The following is a 22,834-nucleotide window of genomic DNA, read 5'->3' as shown; positions in this document are numbered from 1 at the left end:
TTTGCCGTATATTTTCATTTATCTATTTACTGTCAGTAACAGGATGCAATTTTCCACCATCTCTTTTAAGTTCTTGTTATCAGCATATCTGTTTGCAGGCTTCTGCTTGATACTGTAGGTTATACTGCTGGTGAGGAGCTGAACAAAAGGTAAAGTTATTTAAAAAGACAGGAGATAAAGAAATGCATGCAATTTGTTGCAACTTATTGCACATGAAGGAATGCTGTCTTTCTCCAACTTAATGCGGACTACACAATTCCTCCGAGTGCCCCAGTGGGGAAGTAACAGAGAGATGGCACATTGATATTGAAACTTCTGTGATGTGTCCATGCTCAGTTCTCCATGTCTGCTATTTGCCCTCATTCATTCCAGTTCAGGAAAGCCCTTGTGTATGTGCTTAAGCTCTGCTGAAGTCAATGGGATTTCAGTACAAGCTTAAAGTTAAGATTCTATTGAGAGCTTTCCTGAATAGGGATCTGTGCTTATTGCACGTGGTTCAATTAACCCATGAGATTTTGGTTCGTTTTTCAGCACAAGAATAGAAAGGGTATTTTTTGTGCACTTAAGATCAGTTCTTTCTAGTGTATGAAAATGTTTAGAGAGTGGCACAGAACAATTCATTCTGAAGAGACATCATTGTATATCATACATATGCACAAGCGTGTCTTCACTCAGAAAAATTTTGCTCAGTATTGAAGAAATATTCACCTTTGTTTGGATCAATGCTGTGGTTGACTATTTCTGTAGCACAGTGTCCAGAATAACTGAATTATCCATGAAGGTATTCTGTCCATGTGAATGGCACACAGTCATTATGACAAGTGAGCGCTATTCCGCAGCCAGTGAAGTCCTTGTTGGGTGTACTGAACTAAATGCTCCATACTGCTGTGCAAGGTGATAGGTCCCATCAATGCATCCAAGTCGTTAAAAAAATCTACAGGGAAAAAAAGATTCAGCATCAGAAGAGCAAAGCTGTATTTGCTACTTGTCACCCTTCAGTAGATTTTACTCTCTTGCAAATTGAGTCAAGCTGAACATTTCTTGGGAATGAAAGTTTAGTGCTGGTGAGATTAATTTTAAAGCCCTGTGGTTCATGATGTTACAGGCTAATGCACAACAATTTTCTTTTTAAAGAACAAAACAGTGAGTTCTTTGGCTTTGCCTTTCATTAATTTCCATTGAGTCTTGATAAAGCAAACAGATGCTGGGCAAGATTACCCCTGGACAAGGGATAATGGATTAAAACTGGAAGAAGGGAGATTTAGGTTAAACATAAGGAAGAAATTCTTTAGTGTGAGGGTGATGAGATGCTGAAACAGGTTGCCCAGGGAAGCTGTCGAAGCCCCATCCTTGGAAGTGTTCAAGGCCAGGCTGGATGGGCTTTTGAGCAACCTGATCTTGTGGAAGGTGGCCCTGCCCATGCAGGGGGGATGGAACTAGATTATCTTTAAGGTCCTTTTCAACCCAAACCATTCTATGATTCTATGATTTATTTAGAGATTAAGGACAAGTAAATAAAAAACCCTACATAGAAATGTCTATCTATACAAATGTTAGATATCTAAGCTACTGTGTGAGACAAGTAGAGGCCTGGACAATGTGGGCAATGCAGCCTAAAGAGTAATTTGGCTAACTAGCTCCTAGGGATTTAATTCAGTGGCCTACTTAGAGGCATGTAGTGCCCATTTGAAAATTTCTCAGGCAATTGATCAGTATACTTTGACCTGGCAGGTTACTGAATACCTTCTTTGCTTAGTCTTTACTCCTAAGAGCATCACTCTTGAATCCCAGACCCTGGATGTAAGAGAGAAGGCCTGAAGGAAGGATGACCCTCCATTGGTCAATGAGGATTGGGTTAGAGATCAGTTGGCTAAACTGAATATACACAAATCCGTGGGCCCCAATGGGATGCACCCATGAGTGTTGAGAGGGCTGGCTGATGTTTTTGCTCTACCACTCTCCATCATTTTTGAAAGATCATGGCAAACAGGAGAGGTGCCTGAGGACTGGAGGAAGGCCAATGTCACTCCAGTCTTCAAAAAGGGCAAGAAGGAAGATCCAGGAGACTACAGACCAGTTAGCCTCACCTCAATCCCAGGATAAATGATGGAGCAGCTCATTCTGGAGGTCATCTCTAAGCACATGGAAAAGAAGCAGGTTATTAGGAGTAGCCAGCATGGATTCACCAAGGGGAAATCATGCTTGGCTAATCTGATAGCCTTCTATGATGTTGTAACTGAATGGGTAGATGCAGGGAGACCAGTCGATGCAGTCTACCTTGACCTTAGCAAGGCTTTTGACACTGTCTCCCATAACATCCTTGTGAGAAAGCTCAGGAAGTGTGGGATAGAAGTGGACAGTGAGATGGATTAAGAACTGGCTAAATAACAGAGCCAAGAGGGTGGTGACCAATGGTGCAGAGTGCAGTTGGAGACCTGTAAGTAGTGCAGTCCCCCAGGGATCAGTGCTGGGTCCAGTCCTGCTCAACATCTTCATCAACGACTTGGATGAGGGGACAGTGTCTTCTCAGCAAGTTTGCTGATGGGAGGATTGGCTGATTCACCTGAAGGCTGTGCAGCCATTCAGCGAGATTTAGCAGACTGGAGAGCTGGGCAAAGAGGAACCTAATGAGGTTCAACAAGAGTAAGTGTAGAGTTCTGCACCTGGGAAGGAATAACAACAGGCACTAGTACAGGTTAGGAGCTGACCTGCTAGAAAGCAGCTCTGTGGAGAAGGACCTTGGTGGACAATAAATTAACCATGGGACAGCAATGTGCCCTTGTGACCGAGAAGGCCAATGCCATCCTGGAGTGTATTAAGAAGAGTGTGTCCAGCAGATTGAGGGAGGTTCTCCTCCCCCTCTGCTCTGCCCTAGTGAGACCCCACCTAGAGTACTGCATCCGGTGCTGGGCTCCTCAGTTCAAGAGGGACAGGGATTTAATTGAGAGTGTACAATGGAGGGATACAAGGATGATTAAGAGTGGAATACCTGTCTTATGAGGAAGGCTGAGACACCTGGAGCAGTCTAGTCTAGAGAAGATTGAGAGGGGATCTTATTAATGTGTACAAATATCTGAAGCATGGGTGTCAAGAAGGAGGAGCCAATCTATTTTCAGTTGTGCCCTATGATAGGACAAGGGGCAATGGATACAAACTAGAACACAGAAGTTTTACCTCAACATGAGGAAGAACTTCTTTACTGTGAGAGTGATGGAGCACTGGAATAGGATGCCCAGAGAGGTTGTGGAGTCTCCTTCTCTGGAGACTTTCAAGACCCACCTGGATGCACTCCTGTGTTACCTGCCCTAGATTCTGTGATAGTCCTGCTCTGGCAGTGGGGTTGGACTCAATGATCTCCAGAGGTCCCTTCTAAACCCTAACTTTCTGTGCTTCTATGATTCCATGCATTGTATGCCCTCCTCCTCTTCAGGGTGAACAGAACAGCTCTCTGAACTCTGCTGTCGGTACTGAACAAAACTCCATGAACTGTAAAGGGAGATTAGTCTCTCAACTCATATATACACACCTACACCCAGGTGTCTTCATTTTAATTTGAAACCTGCCCAGGTCCCTGCCTTATATACATTATTTAGCCTGAAAACCAAGGAATGCATTGTCATCAAGTCAGATGCTGAGGCATTTCCTCGTGGAAACCAGTTCAGCTGAGAGAAAAGGGAGCTTTGAAAAGGGAGCAAGGCACCTCATCCCCATCTGTATCTGTTCAGATGAGGGGAGGGCTGGGGGACTGTTCATTCCTTATGCAGAAAGGAAGTGTCCTCCTGCTTTTTGACGTGGTCTGGCTAAATGCATCTCATCCAGCTCCACAACTTTGGGAGGCAGGAAGCTGCCTTGCTTTCCACAAACCTTTGTCTCCAGAATTACACAGATGGCAGTGAATGCTACCCACACCTGTGTCTGTGATCTGTCTATCACCAGTCCTGACCAGCCACATGAAGAAAACAATTAGATGCTTCTTAGTGAGACAGCTATCAAAATTGCCTCTTTGGGCCATTTTGGAACAGACTAAGAAAAGACTAAAGAAAAAAATCACCTCTGCTGTCCCACTTGGAAGACAGAATTCCTATCAAAAGAGTTACTTTCCTGATCAAAATCATGTGACAGTCTTCTAGTATAGTCCAGTGCCTTGACTCACTCACCTCTGTTTTCCTTGGCCAGGTTGTCAGCCATCTCCCAGTAGTCATAGCTGTGCAGGATGCTGTTGGTGATGCTGACGTGGTTGGCTGCCATCTGATGAATGCGCTGCGGGATGCTGATGATAGGAGATGGGGAAGGGGCCCCTGTGCTCCCCTGGGATCCTACAGAGCTGACTGGAGAAGGGCTAGGGGACATGGGGGACGGAGTGCCTGTGCTCCTGCAAACAGATGTTAATGCAGTTACTTAAAAGGTGTTCGGATTAAAAACATGAGAGTATTAGAACATACTACAGGTAAGAAAAGCCAATTTCTGACTGCCAATCTGATGTTTCTGTGGAACCTGTGAACTTACTTTCCATTGGCACCCCAAGGAGATGGGTTCTGGGCAGCTTTTGATGAATTCTGTAAAGGAAAAAAATAATTCACAATGCACATAATTTATATAAGACTACAAAGTGAAGAATATTAAACAGTATAAAAGTAAAGAAATTTAAAGAAAAAATGGTGCAGATAGAAGTATTCAAGTCACATGGTGCAATAGACCCTAGTTTGGAGTTGTGATGAAGCAGTTCTGCAGCACAGATTCCAATCACTGTCTATTAAATGCCCTGGGATGGGGAAAATCTGATTAGGAAAGTATGTAAATTGAAACTTTTCACAGAAGTCCTGGGAGTTTAGAAGTAAGTGCTGCCAAGACTCTGTGAGGTTGAGGCTGGAATTTCTTGAGATAGAGAAAACCAGAAGGATTTCCTCCCACCCTTCTGCCTCCAAAGACAAATGACATTCTCCTAGGACCTGAGAGACTGCAAGTCTGCTCTGCATAGCTGACCACAGGGATGTGGATCTGGGGCTTAATCAGCTCAAGTAGCTGTTTTAACCATCAGGGTCAAGAATTTGCTCCTGATTGCTCCCCCTGGGGCTTTTCCCCTTGGTCTGAATATGGCAGCATTCACAAGGCCAGAGAGACTGCCCTTGTAGAATGGTGTTTTTTTTCTAGCTGAAGGGTTTCCCAGAACCTCCCAGAAGGGGACATTAGACCATTTTATGTGATCTCTTGTATACCTACAGTCATTAAGACTATGACTGTGCTTAGGCTAAAGAATTTAATTGGTTGAGGAGAGACTACCTTGCACAAGCACTGCCTTTACAAAGCAAGAGACATTCAGTTGTCTGCAATAATGGAAAATGAATAACTAAAATTATTCTAGGAGTTAATCTGCAAGAGCTGGTGGGAATTTACTGACAGGTTCCTGCCCATTTGATCTGTGGAAAAACTCCTCCCCTCTCCCAAATGCAGTAACTGATTTAATCCTCAGCCTGTGAGAGACAGATGTAAGAACCAGAAGTCTAAGAAACAAAACTTTTCTAGGTTGTTCCATTTGCAGCCTCCTATTCAGCAATGGCCAGTCTCTGATACTTCAGAGGAAAGTGTTCGCCTTGCACCTTCTCCTGAAACCATACATGCAGATAACTGTGGGCTGGAGAACAGCCCTCTCTTCTGACAGCCATGAGAGACCAAGTGAAGTCCTGCAGTTTGAGATCTGTTTATGGATATTGTTTAAATGCAAGCCTGAAGGTGTAGCAAGCTGCAGGAGTTACAAGTATTAACAGCAGTACAAAAACTCTTGGTCTCCCATGGCTTAGGAAGGAGCTTCACAGATTTCAAGGCCAGGAACAACCCTCTTGGACACTCAATTTGCAATTTTCCTTTTCCACCAATCATGGAACTTTTACCAGAAGGTAAATTACTATTTTTATTTATTTTATTCTTTTTAAAAAGGATAGTTAATCATAAAGAAATCCTGAGACACAATTTGTCCTCCTTGTGCTCCTGCATCTTGCTCTAATATTTAGCAGGCCTCACAGTTAGAAAAACAGATTCTGTTTCAGGGTTTCAGGATTGAATTTTCTTAACTTTGGTGCTGGCTTTTGGATTTTGTTGGTCCAACACCAACAGAACTGCATGTTGCCTAGTATTACCAGCTCTGTTTCCATACACACAATGATTATATTATCTCCAAACCTGCTCTGCAGTAAGCTGGACACATCTTGTAAGCCTCTATTAAAAAAGTTTGATTTCTCAGTTTTAATGTGTCCTTAGAATTGATTCTTGTGTTCCCACGTTTCATGCACACACCAACACTGGCTGTATTTCAGCAGCAATCACATCAGTGCTGTGTTTTCCCTGGCATTCTTCCTGCATTTTGACACTGAGCCTTCTACATCCCAGGTGTGTGGTATGAAAAGTAAGTTTTGGAGTGTCCCATTGGGGCTTCTTCCTTCAATGGGTTTCCTTTATTTTTTTTTTGGCAGGAAGGGCTAAGGTGTGAAAGGAAAAAAAAATAAAGTTCTCATTTACCATCCTGAATAGAATAAACCTCGTAATCCTCAGCATTTGCTCCTCTTATAGAACAGTGTCTTTTTTTTTTTTTTCTGATCTGTCTCAGAACTACTGGCCTTTATCTTTCTAGTGTAATGAAAAGTGAGTACACATTATTTAGTTACAGAGTTGGAGGCATGAATATGTGAAAATTGGAGTTGAAGATACTTCCATTGTAAATTTAACCAGCCTCTGCCTTACTGTAAAAACTTTCCACGCTCTTTTTCTCACCTTTAAGGTATATTATTTCAGCCTCCTCTTAGTTCTGCACCAGAAAGCTGGGAATAAGGATTCTTAGGAGTGTAATGTTATAAGGGACGATCTCTTATCCCACTTTGCTTGCTGCTGTCCATTCTCCTGGTTTCTTTATGCTTTCAAATGTGTCTGGCCCATGAATATCTGTGGCTTGTTTTTAATTATATGCTGCATTAATGTTTTTAATAATGGAAATATATTTTAAAGGAGATTTAATTTAAATTTTTTTTTTTTTCTAAAAGACAAGTGTGTCTAATTCTCCCTGCAAATGTGTGTGACAAGGTTTCCTATCTTTCTTTGATTGATAATATGTGTGGAAGTTCTTAATGCAGTCACCATTTCACATCACTTGGTCTTGAAAGCTTTTAGATACCAAATATGAAATGAGTGGAGAATTGGCTTGTTTTCCACTGAAAATTATAGCAAATGGATTTTTTTTTTTCCATTTTTACTTTCAAAGTAAGAATACTTTCTAATGCGAAACTATGCTACCATTATATCTGCAGGAGTTCTGCAAAAAAAACAAGCTCATCTTGGCTATAGTAGAGTCTAAGTCCATTTTATGTTTGCTGTGAAACAGTTTCTATCTACTAGTAAGAGACATTTTACATGGCTGAGAGCCTGACCATCCTGTTCTTAATGCAGGTATTCTCTGGGCTGGTAAAGAAAAATAAAGTGCTCTGATAGGCACATATTTCTTTCCTCTGAAATCAAGTAATTGTTAGAGAAACATAACATGTTCAATAATATATTGCTAAATTTTAAAAAGCAATTACAGTTAATTTAACAATAACAGATCTGTAAATTCCCTTCACAGTCCTCATGTGTTCAGAATGAGCATTTATGCTTGTATTTGAGTTTATTAACAATATGTCAAAGAATGGTTGTTTTTCATTTCAAGGTACCTCCTTCTGCAAGAAAACCCCAACAGATGACTCCTGTATTCAAAGACAAATGGCTGTTCAGGTCTCCCAAAGCAGTTTGTCTTGAAGAACTTTTATGGTTTGTGTTTTTATTATTATTTTTTAAAAATAATAATTATTATTTTTAATTAGAAAGAGAAAGGCTAATTTTGTGTTTGTAGATGAAATGCTGGAGGACTGCTAGGTGGGCTTCACCTTTGTTCCAGAGAAAGGTTTCCTGTCAAATAAAATACACTAAAATACTTTGAATGACTTCCTGTCTTATTCAAAATAACTAGGGTTTGGACCTGGCAGAGAGTTGAAAATGGAAGCAGTAGCAGGCAAAGCAAGGCAGGAAGGGGAAGCCAGCAGTGCCGTGTCAAGTGGCAGGTGGCTTGGTTGCCCTCCAATGGTTTTGTAGAACTCCCACTGAAGTCAGCACGGGCTGTTTGCCAGTTCCTTGGGTAAGAACATGTCCCACTGCACCGTCCTACCTAGTGATGCTGCTAAGTGGAAGGCCTGCAGCTGATCTAGATCAAAGTCTTCCACTCACAGGTAGTCTAGTGTGAAGTGTAATCCTGGAGGGGGCTCTTACAGCAAAATCTGCAGAACCTATTCACAACAGAGCTGGATAGCACTAGACAAACAACTTAGAATAGTCTGAAAATATCTGTTAGTAAAATTAATTTTTCATCCTTCATAAGGGACATGATGTGTATATTGCAAGGAAGGGCCCTTGTGAAGACAACAGAACTGACTAGAGATCAGGTGTTGCCATGGGAGTCTATGATAGAAGTCCCATGGACTTCATAGGGGAATATCCAAGCCCAGGACAACTACTGTTCTAGTAAGAAGCTGTATTTCCTGTAATGACACCCTGATTTTAAAATGTGTCATAAAGAATGCACCTTGAAATACTCAATAAGCGCTTTCGAATACTTGACTGCGTGGTCTCTCTTGAGTCGAAACATCCTCCAGTACAGAAGGGCCAGGCAGCGGTAACTAGAACAAAAGGGAGAGCAGAAGGTAAAGCACACCCCCTGAACAGGAATCCCAACTAGCTATCTTAATTTTTCAAACTAACATGAAGCGGAAGGCTGACAGCACCTCGCTTGCTGTTATTATCACCATTTGTTTACAGTACTTCACACTTTGCCATGGGCTTATGAGCAAGACTAGGTATTACAGCCAGGTCAGGTCACACTGACAAATGCTACCAGTGAGGTTCTGAACCAACTGTTCTCAGCAGAGTTTGCAAGCCCTTGACTTTGACTTAGAAGTCTGTACACCTGTACAAAGGCCTCTCCCATGAAAAAGTCATTACAGACCTGGAACCCAACACGTGCTTTTTTCTGTGTGTTCTTTGCTGTAAATTCAAAGGCAGCCTTTTGGAGTTATCTTATTCTGGGGCTTTATTACAACAGCCCAGAGCCTGCATAATGAACTACAGTAATTCTGGGTGTATTTTGGGTCTCCTCCAGCAGCTGGAGATAGCTGGGAAACAGGGGAACCTCAGGCCAGCCAAAATTTCACTGGCCAAACTCCTTTATGGGAAACCAGAACAGAGATTTTGTTGGAGCCTGGAGGCTGTTCCTAGGCCACCTGCCTGATTGTTCCCCAGAGGAAACCAGCAGTGGGCTGAAAAACTCCATGTGCTGTACTGGAACTGTCTGCCCTCATGCTCCTAGTTAGTCTGCAGAGTGCCACACACCTTTAATGCTATGTAATTAAATTACAGTAATAGCTATTAACCATAATTATACATCACAATAACTGATGATCAGCATTCAGGACACATGAACTCTTTTCTTCGCTATTGGCTCTAGCTGCACTGGCCTGTTTTCCAAATGAAGACTCACCACCACCTCTTCTAGCAAGCGTTTTCATTGGAAAGGGTGGAATTACTCCACATTAACACAGCTGGTGAAACAAAAAGCTGGTGTGTTTTGCTTTTGCTTTGACAGCAGAGGCCTTATTTTTAAGAGCAGTATTTAGTCTTGAAGCAACCTGAAGCACCAGGAGGTGGCTTGAGTTCGGAAGCCCCGAGGGCTCCCCATCTCCCCGCACCTAGGAGCTGCCCAAACCCCCGCAAAACCCCTCGAATTAGCCAACTGCTTTTCAAAAAACCCCAGCCAGGGTTCCTCGGCAGGTTTGCCCTGACAGCAGACGGTGAATTTCTGCTTTTGGCCGCCGGAGGACAGTCTCTCCTCAGGAGAAGCGGGGCTGGCTGGCAGCCTGCCCGGCAGGCGCTGGGAGCAGCCGGGAGATGCGGTGGCCTCGCCGTCACCGTAACTCTCACTCTGTCACCTTCACAGGTACAGCGCATATGCAAATGGTGTCAGCTCATCTGCGGGCTGGCAGACGGTGAGTTAGGATTGCTATTCATCGCCCAGGGAAGGCACCGTCTGCTTTCCCTCGCCCTGACCTTTCTGCCGGAACAGATGCAGCGGCTCCGTCAATTTGGATGCGGTTCTGCGCACTCCGGAGCGCTCCGGCACTGCCGAGCAGCCCTTCGTAGCGCCTTCGTTTTATTATTAGGGTTTTTTTAAACTGTTCTTTAGCCCTTTTCCCACCTAAGCGATTTTAAAGCAATTGCCATGAATGCATTCCATGCCCCTCCTGATGGCACAGCAAACCGGTGACAAAGAAAAGGGATTTAAAAATAAATAAAATTGCAAGTCTGAACTCTTTTTTTTTTTTTTTTTTTTAATACAAATGATTAATTAGGCCTCCTTTTTTATCTAGGCTAAAGATACATTTAATTTGGATTTTTAACAGATGGATAATAGATGTTAAAAACACACTTGCTGATTGCAAATGTCCACTTACTGAGAATCAGTAACCATGTAATAGGTATTTAATGTATCAACTACATAGATATTACATTAAAATTTGGTTTTAATAACATTTTAGTATTTTACTAGCAACCAGCAACCACCCTGTAGAATCTAAGGTGCGTGCATATGTATCTAGAAACCTCAATTTTGAAGGTAATCCAAGAGGTTTAATTATCACTGTCGCCATATCTCCCTTCATATAATGTAAATATACTTTATGGTTATTGAGCCTAAAATGTCAGCCACAGAAGAAATTACCAAGCTATTGGTACAAAAGTACATCACTCATAAAAACAACAAACCATCAGGCATTTAAAAATTGATTACACTGATGTACCATAGCTGCCCTGTCACAGTCAATAAGTATGAATTGCTTATTTACAGAGACAGAATGCAGACCTGGTAGAGTAAGACAAGGACTGGACCTTCCCAGAGCAGAAAGTATTCTCTTAATTTCAAGGCACAACATAATCCTATTTGGCTGCATCCAGCATCTGATTTTCAAGAATGGGCTCACTGCAAAAAAGAAGCCTTTTGAGGAAATCTACTAACCATAATGCTGCCAGCTGTTTGTCTTCTGGTGTGGCGTTGGGGCCTGAGTGGGTTTTTAGTCTCACTGCATACCTTAAGCAACAGGAAAAAAAAAGCCAGTGTGAGTTAACTGAGACGGCTTTGTATTAGTGATCAGAGAGCTAAGCTGGCCAATATAATTTCATCTGCCCCCTTGTACATATTTGCTCAAGTTACCAAACATACATATGCTTTTCTGGTAGTGTTTCAGAGCTAGTTTGCCAATAACAGTGCTTCCCTGCACTCTTCAAACAGCAGTAACTCCCTTGAACATCCATCAGTCCACAGGGGAGCCTAGCTGGCGAGGTGATGCTGTCTTACCAAAATAACCTCTGCTGCTGTTGAGACCCAGTTACAGAGAGTTCATGCAGAAAGGTTTTCACAGCGTTTGAAGGCAGACAGCCTGCCTTGAAGCTGGTGCTGCCCTCACCCTGCCAGCTCTGAGCACGTCTACCCAGATTTGCTCCTCCAAGCAGAGCACAGCAGAGAGGGAACATGTGGCTCAGAGCTATTTTTGCTCATATGACATTACATTCAAATTCTATAAATATTAAACATCCACAGAGGTACCACTGCTGTTTCAAGAGTGTATGTGCTATGCAATCACAAATTAAGTTTCTAGAAATCTCAGCTTCCAGCTGAACACCTGAACAATGGACAAGGTTAGGACAACACATAGCACTTTCGGGCTTGCTTCCAGAAAAATACCTGTTCCCCACCAATATATGAGTGTTTTTTTTCTTATCTTTGCTTTCAAACTTTAATCCTGATAGCTATGCAAAGATTCAATACGAACATTTTGTTTCAACAGGCGTATCTATTAAACCACTTATTTTTCTGAGCAACAGCAAGATGAACAGCAATTCACGCTGCAACATGACCACAGCTACACACATTATTGAAAACTATGGAACTGCAAGCAAAATTAATTTCCAGAGTTAGGACCATAGATTTATTATCATGAGAAAAGACAGGGCAGGCAAAGAAAGAGTTTTCTGCCGTTTGAGGGAAAGAGGGAAAGAATTGCAGAGATGGGATGTACTGTTCTCTTACCCCCAAAAAAATAATTAAATAATTATTTTGTTTAATAACCTTCCAGTTAGAAAGCTGGCCTCAATCCACTGAAATGCGTGAGAAGACAGCCCTAAGCAGAATAAAACACCAATGGAATTGTTAACATGCGACAAAATCACCACATCAACACTAAGTCCAAAAGAACGCAATTGTTTTAGAAGCTTTCCTCCATTATGAGTATGATTACAAATTAAAATATTTTACTTCCATTGAACTTAGTCCTGATGAGAGCTGTGTGGTTGACAGTCCTAAGGAGTGATGCCATGGTCACTGACAGAGCGGTTTTCTCCACTGGTGTGGCTGAGCTCATCCTCTTGCGGAAAGAGTGACTCAGCAGTTGGGATTATTTTGATCTTTTTGTTCTCTACTGACACTGTCATTAATGTTAACTATTAGTACCAACTAAAAAGGAAGAAAGGACTTAAGAGACAAACTTTCTTCATAGGGACTGAGGGTGGGACTGAATTCTAGGCTGTGTGGTTTGGAGAGCCACGAAGCTGACTAAATGTAGGAGTAGCTTTAGTGTGAGCTGCAATGCTCTTGGGTCTCCACTGGCTACAGTAGGAGCATGCTCACCAAATCAACCGTGAGTGTCCATTTTTCTATCACTGTTCACATCTTCTTTCAGGTAACCATTACACTGCAGTCTTAAACACATTGTAACATTTTGCGAACTACCACCCCATGAGAATGTTTTGGTATCATATATTATTTTTCCCTTTTGAATAGTATGGGACTTATACAGTGAAACTCTTGAAGTAATTTGCAACTGAAGTAATATGAAAAGCTTTGGGGCTTTTTTGCATTCTACAGTTTCCTCATTTAATTTCCATAGAAATCACAGATTATACATACATATTACATATGACTGACCAGGTACTTGGAGGGACCTCACTTCTCCTCTTCTACTGTACCTAGGGAATTATCTAATAATGTAGACAAATATGTTTGCACAAACAGAGCAACCCCTGAGGTTATCTCCTTCCTTCCTACCTGATGAGTTCAACTGTTTCTGAATACATTGTATAAGGAGATTTAGATTCCATTGGGCCTTGTTCCATTGCATTTCCACACTCAATAAACGATAGTGCTGCTTCTGCATAATTCAGTGCCTTTCCAAACTTTTCCACCTAGAAGGAAAAAATAAGGACACTGAGAAATAGTGGAATCATCAAGATATGGTTACATTTGATGGGGCTGTATCAACATAAATTGTAAACTTGACACAAATTGGTGTAGCTTCAGATTGACAAATTTTTGTACAAGAAAGCTAAAACACATCAAACACCCTGTGCATCAGTGAAAATCATAAGATACAGAAAGTAGAGCTGAAAAAGGCTACAAGATGTTCTTCGGTCCACACTCGTGTGTCCAAAGAGGGATCAACTCTGCCTAGGACATTCCTGATAGATCTTTGTCAAGGGGCTTCCAGTGCTGGAAATTCCACAAACTCAACACCGTTTGCTCCAGCTTTCATTACAAAGGGCTTCACGTGTCTGCAAATGTAATTTTTCATCACTCAACACAGACAGGTAACGATCATAATGAACTAAGAAAATCAGAAATAATACTTTGACTTCTAACTCTCATATTCAAAGGCTCATCTGTGTTCTCATGTCTTATTTATCCCTACCATTTTCAGCACTGCTTGACCACACTCTACTCTTGTCAGGAGTTTGTTTTTTATATCTTCCTCCTCCTCTTTCAGGCAATGCTATGCTCCCACAGCTTCTCCTCCTATCCTTCCTCCTTTCCTCATTTCTTCTCCTATTTTCAGTACTTTTTTGACTCTGTGTATGTGTATTTGTGCACTTACATAGGTATATGTACATACATGTCCTCAATGATGGTGTATATGCAAACGCACACATAATGTTCATAAGTGTACATTTACATAACACTTATGTGCCCTCAGAATTTCATTTTTGATGTGGATAGAGATGAATCATACTAAAACCGCTCTGTCTTGACTTCCCTTCAGTCAGAACTCCTGCTGTACAAAAAGCCCATTAATGGACTGGATGCATTTGGCTGAAATCTGATACACACAGTGAAAGGTTAATGGACCTTATTCTTTTCCTAGGGATAAAGATTTTAAATAGTAACTTTGGAATGGCACACTGGTTTCAATCTATTTTAGGTTCTTACATTATGACTCCCATTGCGATCATATGAGAGAACTCCACAAACTTTTTATTATATTTCTCTCCCCAACGCTCTTGTGCAGGTGGAAGTGCTATTATCCCAATTTCACAGATGGGGGACTAAGGAGCAGAGAGACTTAGAGTAATTTTCAGGCTGCTCACTCTAAGTGCCTATGTTAGGTATTGCAGTGCCCAAGTAGGAGGTATTGAGCTCAGCCAGATGATTCAAAGTGCGTGGAGTCAGTCTGGCAACGTGGCAGTTCCTCCAGAATCCCAACACAGTCAGTGTGGGAGAAGAAGTACCTGAAAAGGGTGATTCTCAAGGTGTAAGTAAGGTGCTGGTCCCCTGTGTATGGAAGCTGAATGTGGAGGATGTTTCAATCACTTAACACTAACGGGAGGCTATTTTAGCTGTGCTTAAGTGTCTTTCATGCAGGCAACCTGTGGTAGAGCACACAACAATGCTTGTACCTCTTGTTTCTAGGAGTCCCCCATAAAAATATTTCTCTTCAGGCTAAGAATTTCCTTTGCATATTAAGTGTTTGTTTTTTTCCATTCTGTTTAAAGCAACACAAATGCACCATTTGTGCTTTTACACAATATTTTCTGATTTAAGGCTTACTTTAGAGTAATATGGAACTGAATAAACCATGTGCTAATAAACTCAGATAGAGTGTAAAACTCGGTGTTAGTGTCCTAAATCAAGGGTCTGTTTCTGCTTCCTTGGCCTTTTTACACTCTGCACTGCTAAGAAAAAGAGATGAAGAAACAGACACTTTGAGCTACCTTTCTTCTTCTCTGCTGCTCTGACAACAAAGTGTCTGTCTGACAGAACAAGGCAGGAGTGCAGCTGCTCTCCCCTACAAGACAGCCCTATTAATGCAGGGTTCCACCCAATCTATTGTGCCTGCCATCCCAGAGGCCCAGTGTTTTTAAGGCTGTTCCAGCTTACTCATAGTGCTGGACAAATGTGGCCTTGGAGAAAGCTGAGAGGTGGCTAAGTGGAGCTCTCCTGGAGCCTAACACACTTTGTTGCATCCATTTGTTTGGAAAGACAAGCAACTCTTCAGTGCTTCACATAACCGTAGATCTCCCTTTTCCAAGAGGGTCTTAAAGGCTACACTTTTAGACAATTCAAAGCCAGGGACAAGAATCTGTTTTTTGTAACAGCTTTTTGTGTGCAAGGTGCTCCTCTAGGGTTATGTTAGCAGAGGTCTGCCATGAAACCAGAATTCTTTTAGCACTGTAGAGCAAATGATCTTTAAAAAAAACAACAAAAAACAAATAAACAATCAAAAACGAAAACTCACCTCAGCCACCAGAACAAATTTGGGGATACAATTATAGGACCTAGCCAGCTAGTTAAACTGAGAAGATAGGTATGTGGATCCCTTACACAGCCTCCATTGCTATAGTTACTAATTAAAGCAAAGGAATAAATGGAAAGTTTTATTTTTCCAGGCCTTTATCTCAGTAAGTCATTATTTGTTAAGTCATAGTTTATTGGGCTATGAACATTTGATTATATAAACATTTCTTAATTTAACAAGCCTAGCCATCCTTATAATAGATTTTATAATTACCCCAGCAATAATGCACTGATGAGGAAACTGCATTACAAAAATAATTTGGAGCAACATAACTGGAAAGAGAATGTTCTCACCATTGCATCTGCTTTATGCTTCTTCCGTTTAGCTTCCTGCATAAAGTAATCTGCATTGCGTGGCCTACCAGGGGAAAATAAGAAGACATTTTATTATTGTCTGAAGTGCAGAATATTTTTAAGTTATCTTTTCCTTATTTCAAATCTGATTTGTGAACATTTTTTATGAAGAAAATATACTTATCACGTAACCATGCATCTTCTGTTTCCAAATTGCTGCCTGTGGAGACAATAGCATTTATGGCTGTTCTCATTCTTTAGAAGTCAGTGATTCAAAGCAAAAAAAAAAAAAAAAAAAAAAGCTAATAAAATGTGGTTTTATGGATGATATAAACTGCTTCCCAAATTAGTGCAGTTTTGATCTACAAAACGGATGCAAGCATTAAGCATTATTCCATCTTGCCTGTCCCTGATGCTTGCTTACCACTTTTTCTACTCCTCTCTGTACGTTGTAATTTGATTTGGCTTCTTCCTCTTCTCAAAACAATCTCTCCACTTTAAAAACACACATCGAACCTGTATGCCTCCACAACTACCATCTTGCTCCCCTTCTCCCTCTTACCCAGTACCTGAAGGGGCCTACAGGAAAGCTGGGGAGGCACTTTTTACAAGGGCATGTAATGATAGGACAAGGGGTAATGGATTAAAACTAGAAGAGGGGATATTTAGGTTAGACATTAGGAAGAAGCTCTATAGTGTGAGGGTGGTGAGACACTGGAGCAGGTTGCCTAGGGAAGTTGTGGAAGCCCTGTCCTTGGAAGTGTTCAAGGGCAGGTTAGATGGGGCTCTGAACAACCTGGTCTAGTGGGAGGTGTCCCAGCCCATGCAAGGAGTTGAATCTAGACAATATTTAAGGTCCCTTCCAACCCAAAGCATTCTATGATTCTATGATCTGTAAGCATGCTGAGAGTGCTGTTTACTTCTGCTGCCTGGAGTTCATCTTTGACTGGGCCATCTGCTGCAATTCCACTGGCATTGCTCATGCCAGTTTCTTCATTGACTTCTCCTCAAACAGATCTTGGAGATGCCACCCTTTCCTTAACCTATCTGACCTACTGACTGCAGGGAACAAATTCAACTGCTGTCTCTGTGCTGAGATTCACAACTACGTTTCTGATCCAGACTCATCCACTTCCTTTACAAATGAAAACACAAACTGATATCTCTTTGCCAATGCCTGTTCACCACCTCAGTGAGCTCCTCATGGCTGAAGAAAATTTCTTCATCTCCTCCCACAAGCTCTCCCTATTGCACCTTTCTCAGTCACTGTGTAGAACAGCCATTTGCTGTATCATTTCAGGCCATAACCATGCATCTTCCATTGCCTCATAAAAGTCTTCACATTTCCTGACCCTGCAGATTCTTCCAGTCGCATATACATGGGAGATGACTGCCTTCTTTCTCTACTCAGATAAAACATGTCTTGGTTCTTCTCAGTTTATACTGTGCTTACTGCCACGTCCTCATCTCTCTCAGAGAAGAAAGTTTTCCTTTGCAAAATAGTTTTCTTAGTATTGCTTAGAGTGTCATCACTTTGCCCTTACCTAATGAAAATGAGATATTCCTGAGCAGTCAGAGTGTGAATTCTTATGTTTTTACCATTCATGCTTTTAAGTGTTTGGTGTTGTAAATTGTATGTTATTATTGCCACTCAGCAATCTGTTGTAGGTTAACCCTGGTAGGCAGCTCATCCCCCACAGTGTGGCTTGCTCACTCCCCTCTGCAGGATTGGGGAGAGAAGTGGAAGGATAAAAGTGAGAAAACTCGTGGGTTGAGATAAAAACAGTTTAATGGGTAAAGCAAAGCAGAATTCATTCACTGCTTCCATACAATAGGTGGGTGTTCAGTCATGTCCAGAAAAGCCAGGCTTCATCACACTTAGAAGTAACTTGGGAAGACAAATACCATGACTCTAAACATCCCTTCTTTCTCCTTCTTCCCCCAGCTTTTATTGCTGAGCATAATGTCATATGGTGTAGGGTATCTCTCTGGTCAGCTGGGGTCAGCTGTCCCAGTTGTGTCCCCTCCCAACTCACTGAGCATCCCCAGCCCACTCACTGGTGGGGTGTGGTGGGAAACAGTAAAGGCTCTGACTGTGTGTAAGCCCTGCTCAGCAATAGCTAAAACATCCTTGTGTTATCAATGCTATTTTGGTCTCAAATCCAAAACAGCACCATACGAGCCACTGTGAAGAAAGGTTACTCTAACTGAGCCAAAACCAGTACACAGTCCTCACTAGTAGTAAGAGCATGCTGAGATCCATAACTGAGATCAGTGGGAGCCACTTGACAGAAGAGGACAGCCATATATATATACAGTTCCTGGAGACCATAAAGCATTTGGCAGTGTCTTTACTTAGTTCATTTCCTTCTACTTATATGCCCACAGTTTCAAGGACCTTTAATTGCACCATGGAAGGTTAGTCAACCTTCTTTTGAAGAAAAGGAAGGCTGAGTAACACTAGATAGAAATAAGATTCAAAGTCTGGCTTATTTGGAAGGACGTCTGCCCTAGAAAGCTTGTTGATATGAAGAAAAACAGTTCATTTGCTTCAACTTTAATATACTACTCTCCCTCAGAGTGGAGTTTCTCCTCAGCTTACTCTAGCCAGTAGGTCAGAAAGGGGACTAAAGACAGGTTTGTGACCCAGTATCTCATAACCTACTGCAGCTGCAAATACCTCCTGTGCCCAGCAAGATGCTAACATTATCTTAATAATACAGACTATCTGGATTTGGTCTTGGTCAATTATGAAATATCAGACATTGAAACAGTATTTGCTTGATATAGAAAAATAACTACATTTTCAGAACAATTGAAAAAAGTCTTAAAAAATATTAAGCACAGCCTCTCTTTGTCTTGTGTAATGACCTAGGTAAAATGGTTTACAATGAAGTGTCAAAAAGCAAAGCAAGGCAGGGCAGATCAACCAAGCAGTAGTTTCATCTCTCTGAAGTGATCACAGTGATGAACCTTTACATGTTACTTTCAAACTCAGGTCATCAAAATATGTCCTTTGCAACATTCCCTCTCAGATATCACCCAGCACTGTATGTCTAACTTGCTCGTCTGAAGCATGGTAAGAGGCTGTAAGACACAAGTGTAACAACACAGCTGTAATTATGGTCTACTTATTCATAGGTTAATTGCAAAATGGTTTTCAACTTGTAGTAGGATTTATTCTCCCAAGTTATGATTAGCAATGCAGTTATAAGCAAGAGGCATGCACATCACTGAACCAAGAAGCCTGCTTTGAGGGCCCTGCCGTGGGATGGGGTGGTTAGCCGTAATGCAACACGCAAAAGCTGAACGCATTGGTTTGTACTAAGTCAAATAGTTCTTTGGGAAGCCTATTATAAAAAAGAAACTACAAAAAAGTCATTTTAAAGCAAAGCATACATATCCTCAATGTAAACATTCAGATATTTCCATCGGAAAACTACAAGATTGATTTACAAATCAGGGGATTTAAAAAAAAAATTAAGATAAATTGGGAAAAAGTGGATAGGGTATGTTTTCTTCTAGTTTCTTAAACAGAGAGTTAATAAACATGCCAAGTCAAATTCTCATTTCTTTATGTAATCTATGGAACACTACTCTTCAACTTATCACTACATGTTAATAAACTTTCTATTCAAATTACAAATGGGCTTGTTGGGTGAAAATGGAAAACGGAAATGTCCTACAGATTTAATGTATGCTTATGTACATTGCACACATTTCTTACATAATTTTAGTAACAAAATAAGGATGTACTTGGATTTAATTATTTTCTAGTGGCAAAGAAAGGTTTCAAATTCAGATTTGTTTAGGTTCCCATTGCAGATGAACATAATTTGTCTTTTTAAATCCAGTACACTAATACAAAATATTATGTTATGAATTAAAAAAACACACAAACAAACCCAGGAAAAAAACACTCTTCTGTAGGCTCCTTGAAGAGAACAGGTTACCTCAGCTCATGGGTATATAAAGACACATGAAAAGCTGATGCATACATTAATTAATGTTCTTTTGCATACTGCACATTTTGTATCTAGGAAGCTCACCAAATATTCTATTAACCATGGTCTGATTTCACAGACACTTAGGTTACAATGACTGAGAACCCATACCTCTTACAGACTAGAGGGTTCATCCAAATTTCTTCTGTAGCTTGGCCTGTTTAGTGAAATTGGTGATAATCTCAGACTGGTGAATTTGCAGGTATTCTCATTGCATGACATTTTCAGATACTATACTATTTTGTTGAGAGCTATCTTGAGAAGAAGCAAATCTGTTTTCCCAGTGGCGAGATGCAGAAAGATCTGAGGCTAGGCACATTTGCAGGTCTTGGGTCTAAAACTGGAAGTCCCTCTGCAGATCACAGCCTTGCTACAGCCCGAGAAACCAGGGAATGAAGAAAATTTCTGCAGGGTTAAAATGGTACAAGGCTACTGGTTGAACTGGAGTGGATGTAAGTAGTAGAAGCAGCAATGGAGTCTCTTTACCAGGCGAAAAAGGTTGGTGGTCATGAATGTAAACTGAAGTCTCACAGAAAGTTATTCAGTGACTTCTGGTTTTCAGACAATTGAATCAGATTCTCCTTTTAAGTTATTTACAACTGTATGTGTCTATTGGTATCAGCACTGTCACATCAGATTTACAAACAGAATTCAGGCCTCTTTAAAAGAAATAAAATTTTAAAAAGTCTGACTTCAAATTAACAGGTACAAACAAGTGTTTTATCTCTATTAATAATCTTGACTGCACAAGAAAGTAATTTGTTTCTGAATATCTGATTGTTGGTACTTTAAGAAATACAGTCCTCTTCAACAAAGCCAAAAAGGAGTTCTAATACACTGCTCTAATGCATCTCATATATCTCTCTGAAAGGCAAGAGAAAGAGCTTAAAGCATCAGTGCCAACTAAGCCAGGCCACTGGTGAATTCTCCCTGGGATCAAGTGTCATTATGTGAAACTGGCTGCTCTCAAGGAGAATTTACCCTACTACGTTGATTGGGAAAAGCAATCAAGTACCGTTGGAACCATTTCAACGCATTCTCCGTCAACACTAGGCAGTCACCTAGGCACTGCAACAGAATCCAGCCTTTTACAGAATAACCCCCCCATGGCTAGATCTGATAGTACAAACAAGGCCAGGCTTCCCTTTCAGCCATGCCATTCAAACCATTTATGACTTTGACAAGTGCCGCCTCAGTAGCATGGCTGTGGCTGAATCCAGGATGAAATTTATCAAACAATCCACTACTGTCCAGAATTTCTCTCACTCGCCTTGCCACCACTTTCTCTGGGAGGCTGCTGAAAACCAGCAGGAAAGACAGCATTTCTACTGCTTGTTATGTTGCGCGGGATCCCAGCGTGAGGTGAGATGGCTGCAGGCATGGTAATTACTCCCCTTCCAGAAGCAGCCTTTCAGAATTTCCAGGCTGTTGAGCTCCTAAGAGTGGTGTTACCATTACCCAGGTGAAATGTCTCTGTGTGTGTCTTTCTCTCTCTCTCTCTCTCTCTCATCCTATTTAGCTCAATGGCATTACAGCGCATCTCGCCACCTTTGTCTTTTTTTGCCTTCTCTGAATTTAATTTACTCCAGTTTAGCAGATAATTGCAAAAACGAAAACTCATGCAGTAAAAAAAGGGGAAGAGAATCAAAGTGAATCAATAAAAGCCTTACTCTGTACAGTAATTTATCAGCATCTACTGCAACATAATCTCCTTGGAACTCAGTGCAACCACTCATATTTACAGAGTATGGTATAGCTTAGACTCCAACATACAATTTTAATTATAACTGCATTCAAAAATGCATTTTTCATCTAATTTTTATATTTTATATGAACTAAATACTAAACTATAGCATTTTCTGCTTCATTTACATAATCTACCACTTGTACATTATTTCTTACTGTGGTACGGTGCTTTATGAGGATACATTAAAAAAACTAATAAAAGTTCAATTAACCAGCATAAACGTAGCCAAGTGCATATTTTAATACCCATCAGAGATAATGCTGCTGAAGTGTTATAAAAAAACAAACTAGTGCTTCCTCAGTGTACAACAATTGCACATAATAAAAGCAGCTTAAATCATAATTCTAAACATAAGACCAGTCTCACAACTTTAGCAAACTAGACCCTAAAAATGTCAGTGTGCTGGAAGGGAGCAGAACAGAAAAATAAGCAACTTTAAAATTTGATCAGAGCTAGACGCAAATCAGAAGAAACTGGCGTAGCCAGAGTTAGCCCATGTCCAGTTTTGAAGCTGTGCCAGTAGGCCTTGAACTTTCAGTCCCAGGCCTGTAAGAGCAAGAAAATAATGTAAAGTACAAAGTAGGTTTATACAGCCCTGCTTGTTTGCTGTTTCATACTGGGACGTGTCAGGAGCATGGCAGACATGTTGGATCACAGATAAGGATGGTCATCTTGGGGGTAAAGGACAGAGCTGAAGCTGGGGAGCAGGTATTATTGTGCAAAATAGTATTCCTCCCTGATGTGTCATGGCCTCCTGTCCATTCCACAACTTAAACTAAATGCTGATTTATGGAACATGGCACTGCTGTGTCTCAAGCATGGCACACAGGATGGGGAGACCCCATGGCACAGTACAAGGTGGGTACTCAGTTATGGGAGTCTCTTGCTCACTAACCCAGCTGGTCTGGAAAGGTCAGAGGAGCATACAAGTGGAGAGCGCAGGGAGAGTATTTGTGATCCATTTAAATGATAATGCTATAAGCATTTCAGAAAGACAGGAACAAAGAATGGGATTGGAGTCAGGCCAAATGTAAGAAAAACTTGAGAGCACAACTACACAGCTAGTATCTTGTTGGGCCTAGTATGACAAGGTCAATAGCTCAG

At 41.1% G+C, this 22,834-nt stretch overlaps 1 protein-coding gene across 1 annotated transcript in view; it reads right to left on the bottom strand.

The window, feature by feature from the left end:
- Positions 1-812: 812 nt before the first annotated feature.
- AFF3 (ALF transcription elongation factor 3) overlaps positions 813-22,834 on the bottom strand; it is a 332,087-nt gene continuing 310,065 nt past the window's right edge. Inside the window, exons 16-22 of the mRNA XM_051611002.1 lie at positions 15,980-16,043; positions 13,166-13,302; positions 11,081-11,152; positions 8,600-8,693; positions 4,507-4,556; positions 4,158-4,372; positions 813-934 (exon numbers count right to left, since the gene is read on the bottom strand). Coding sequence (XP_051466962.1) covers positions 813-934; positions 4,158-4,372; positions 4,507-4,556; positions 8,600-8,693; positions 11,081-11,152; positions 13,166-13,302; positions 15,980-16,043 — 754 coding nt within the window. The remainder of the gene's footprint in view (positions 935-4,157; positions 4,373-4,506; positions 4,557-8,599; positions 8,694-11,080; positions 11,153-13,165; positions 13,303-15,979; positions 16,044-22,834) is intronic.

The sequence above is a fragment of the Apus apus genome, chromosome 1 (genome assembly GCF_020740795.1).
Source record: "Apus apus isolate bApuApu2 chromosome 1, bApuApu2.pri.cur, whole genome shotgun sequence".
Taxonomy (NCBI): Eukaryota; Metazoa; Chordata; class Aves; order Apodiformes; family Apodidae; genus Apus; species Apus apus.
The sequence above is the reverse complement of the archived record's forward strand: the minus strand, read 5'-3'. Positions and strand labels throughout refer to the sequence as shown.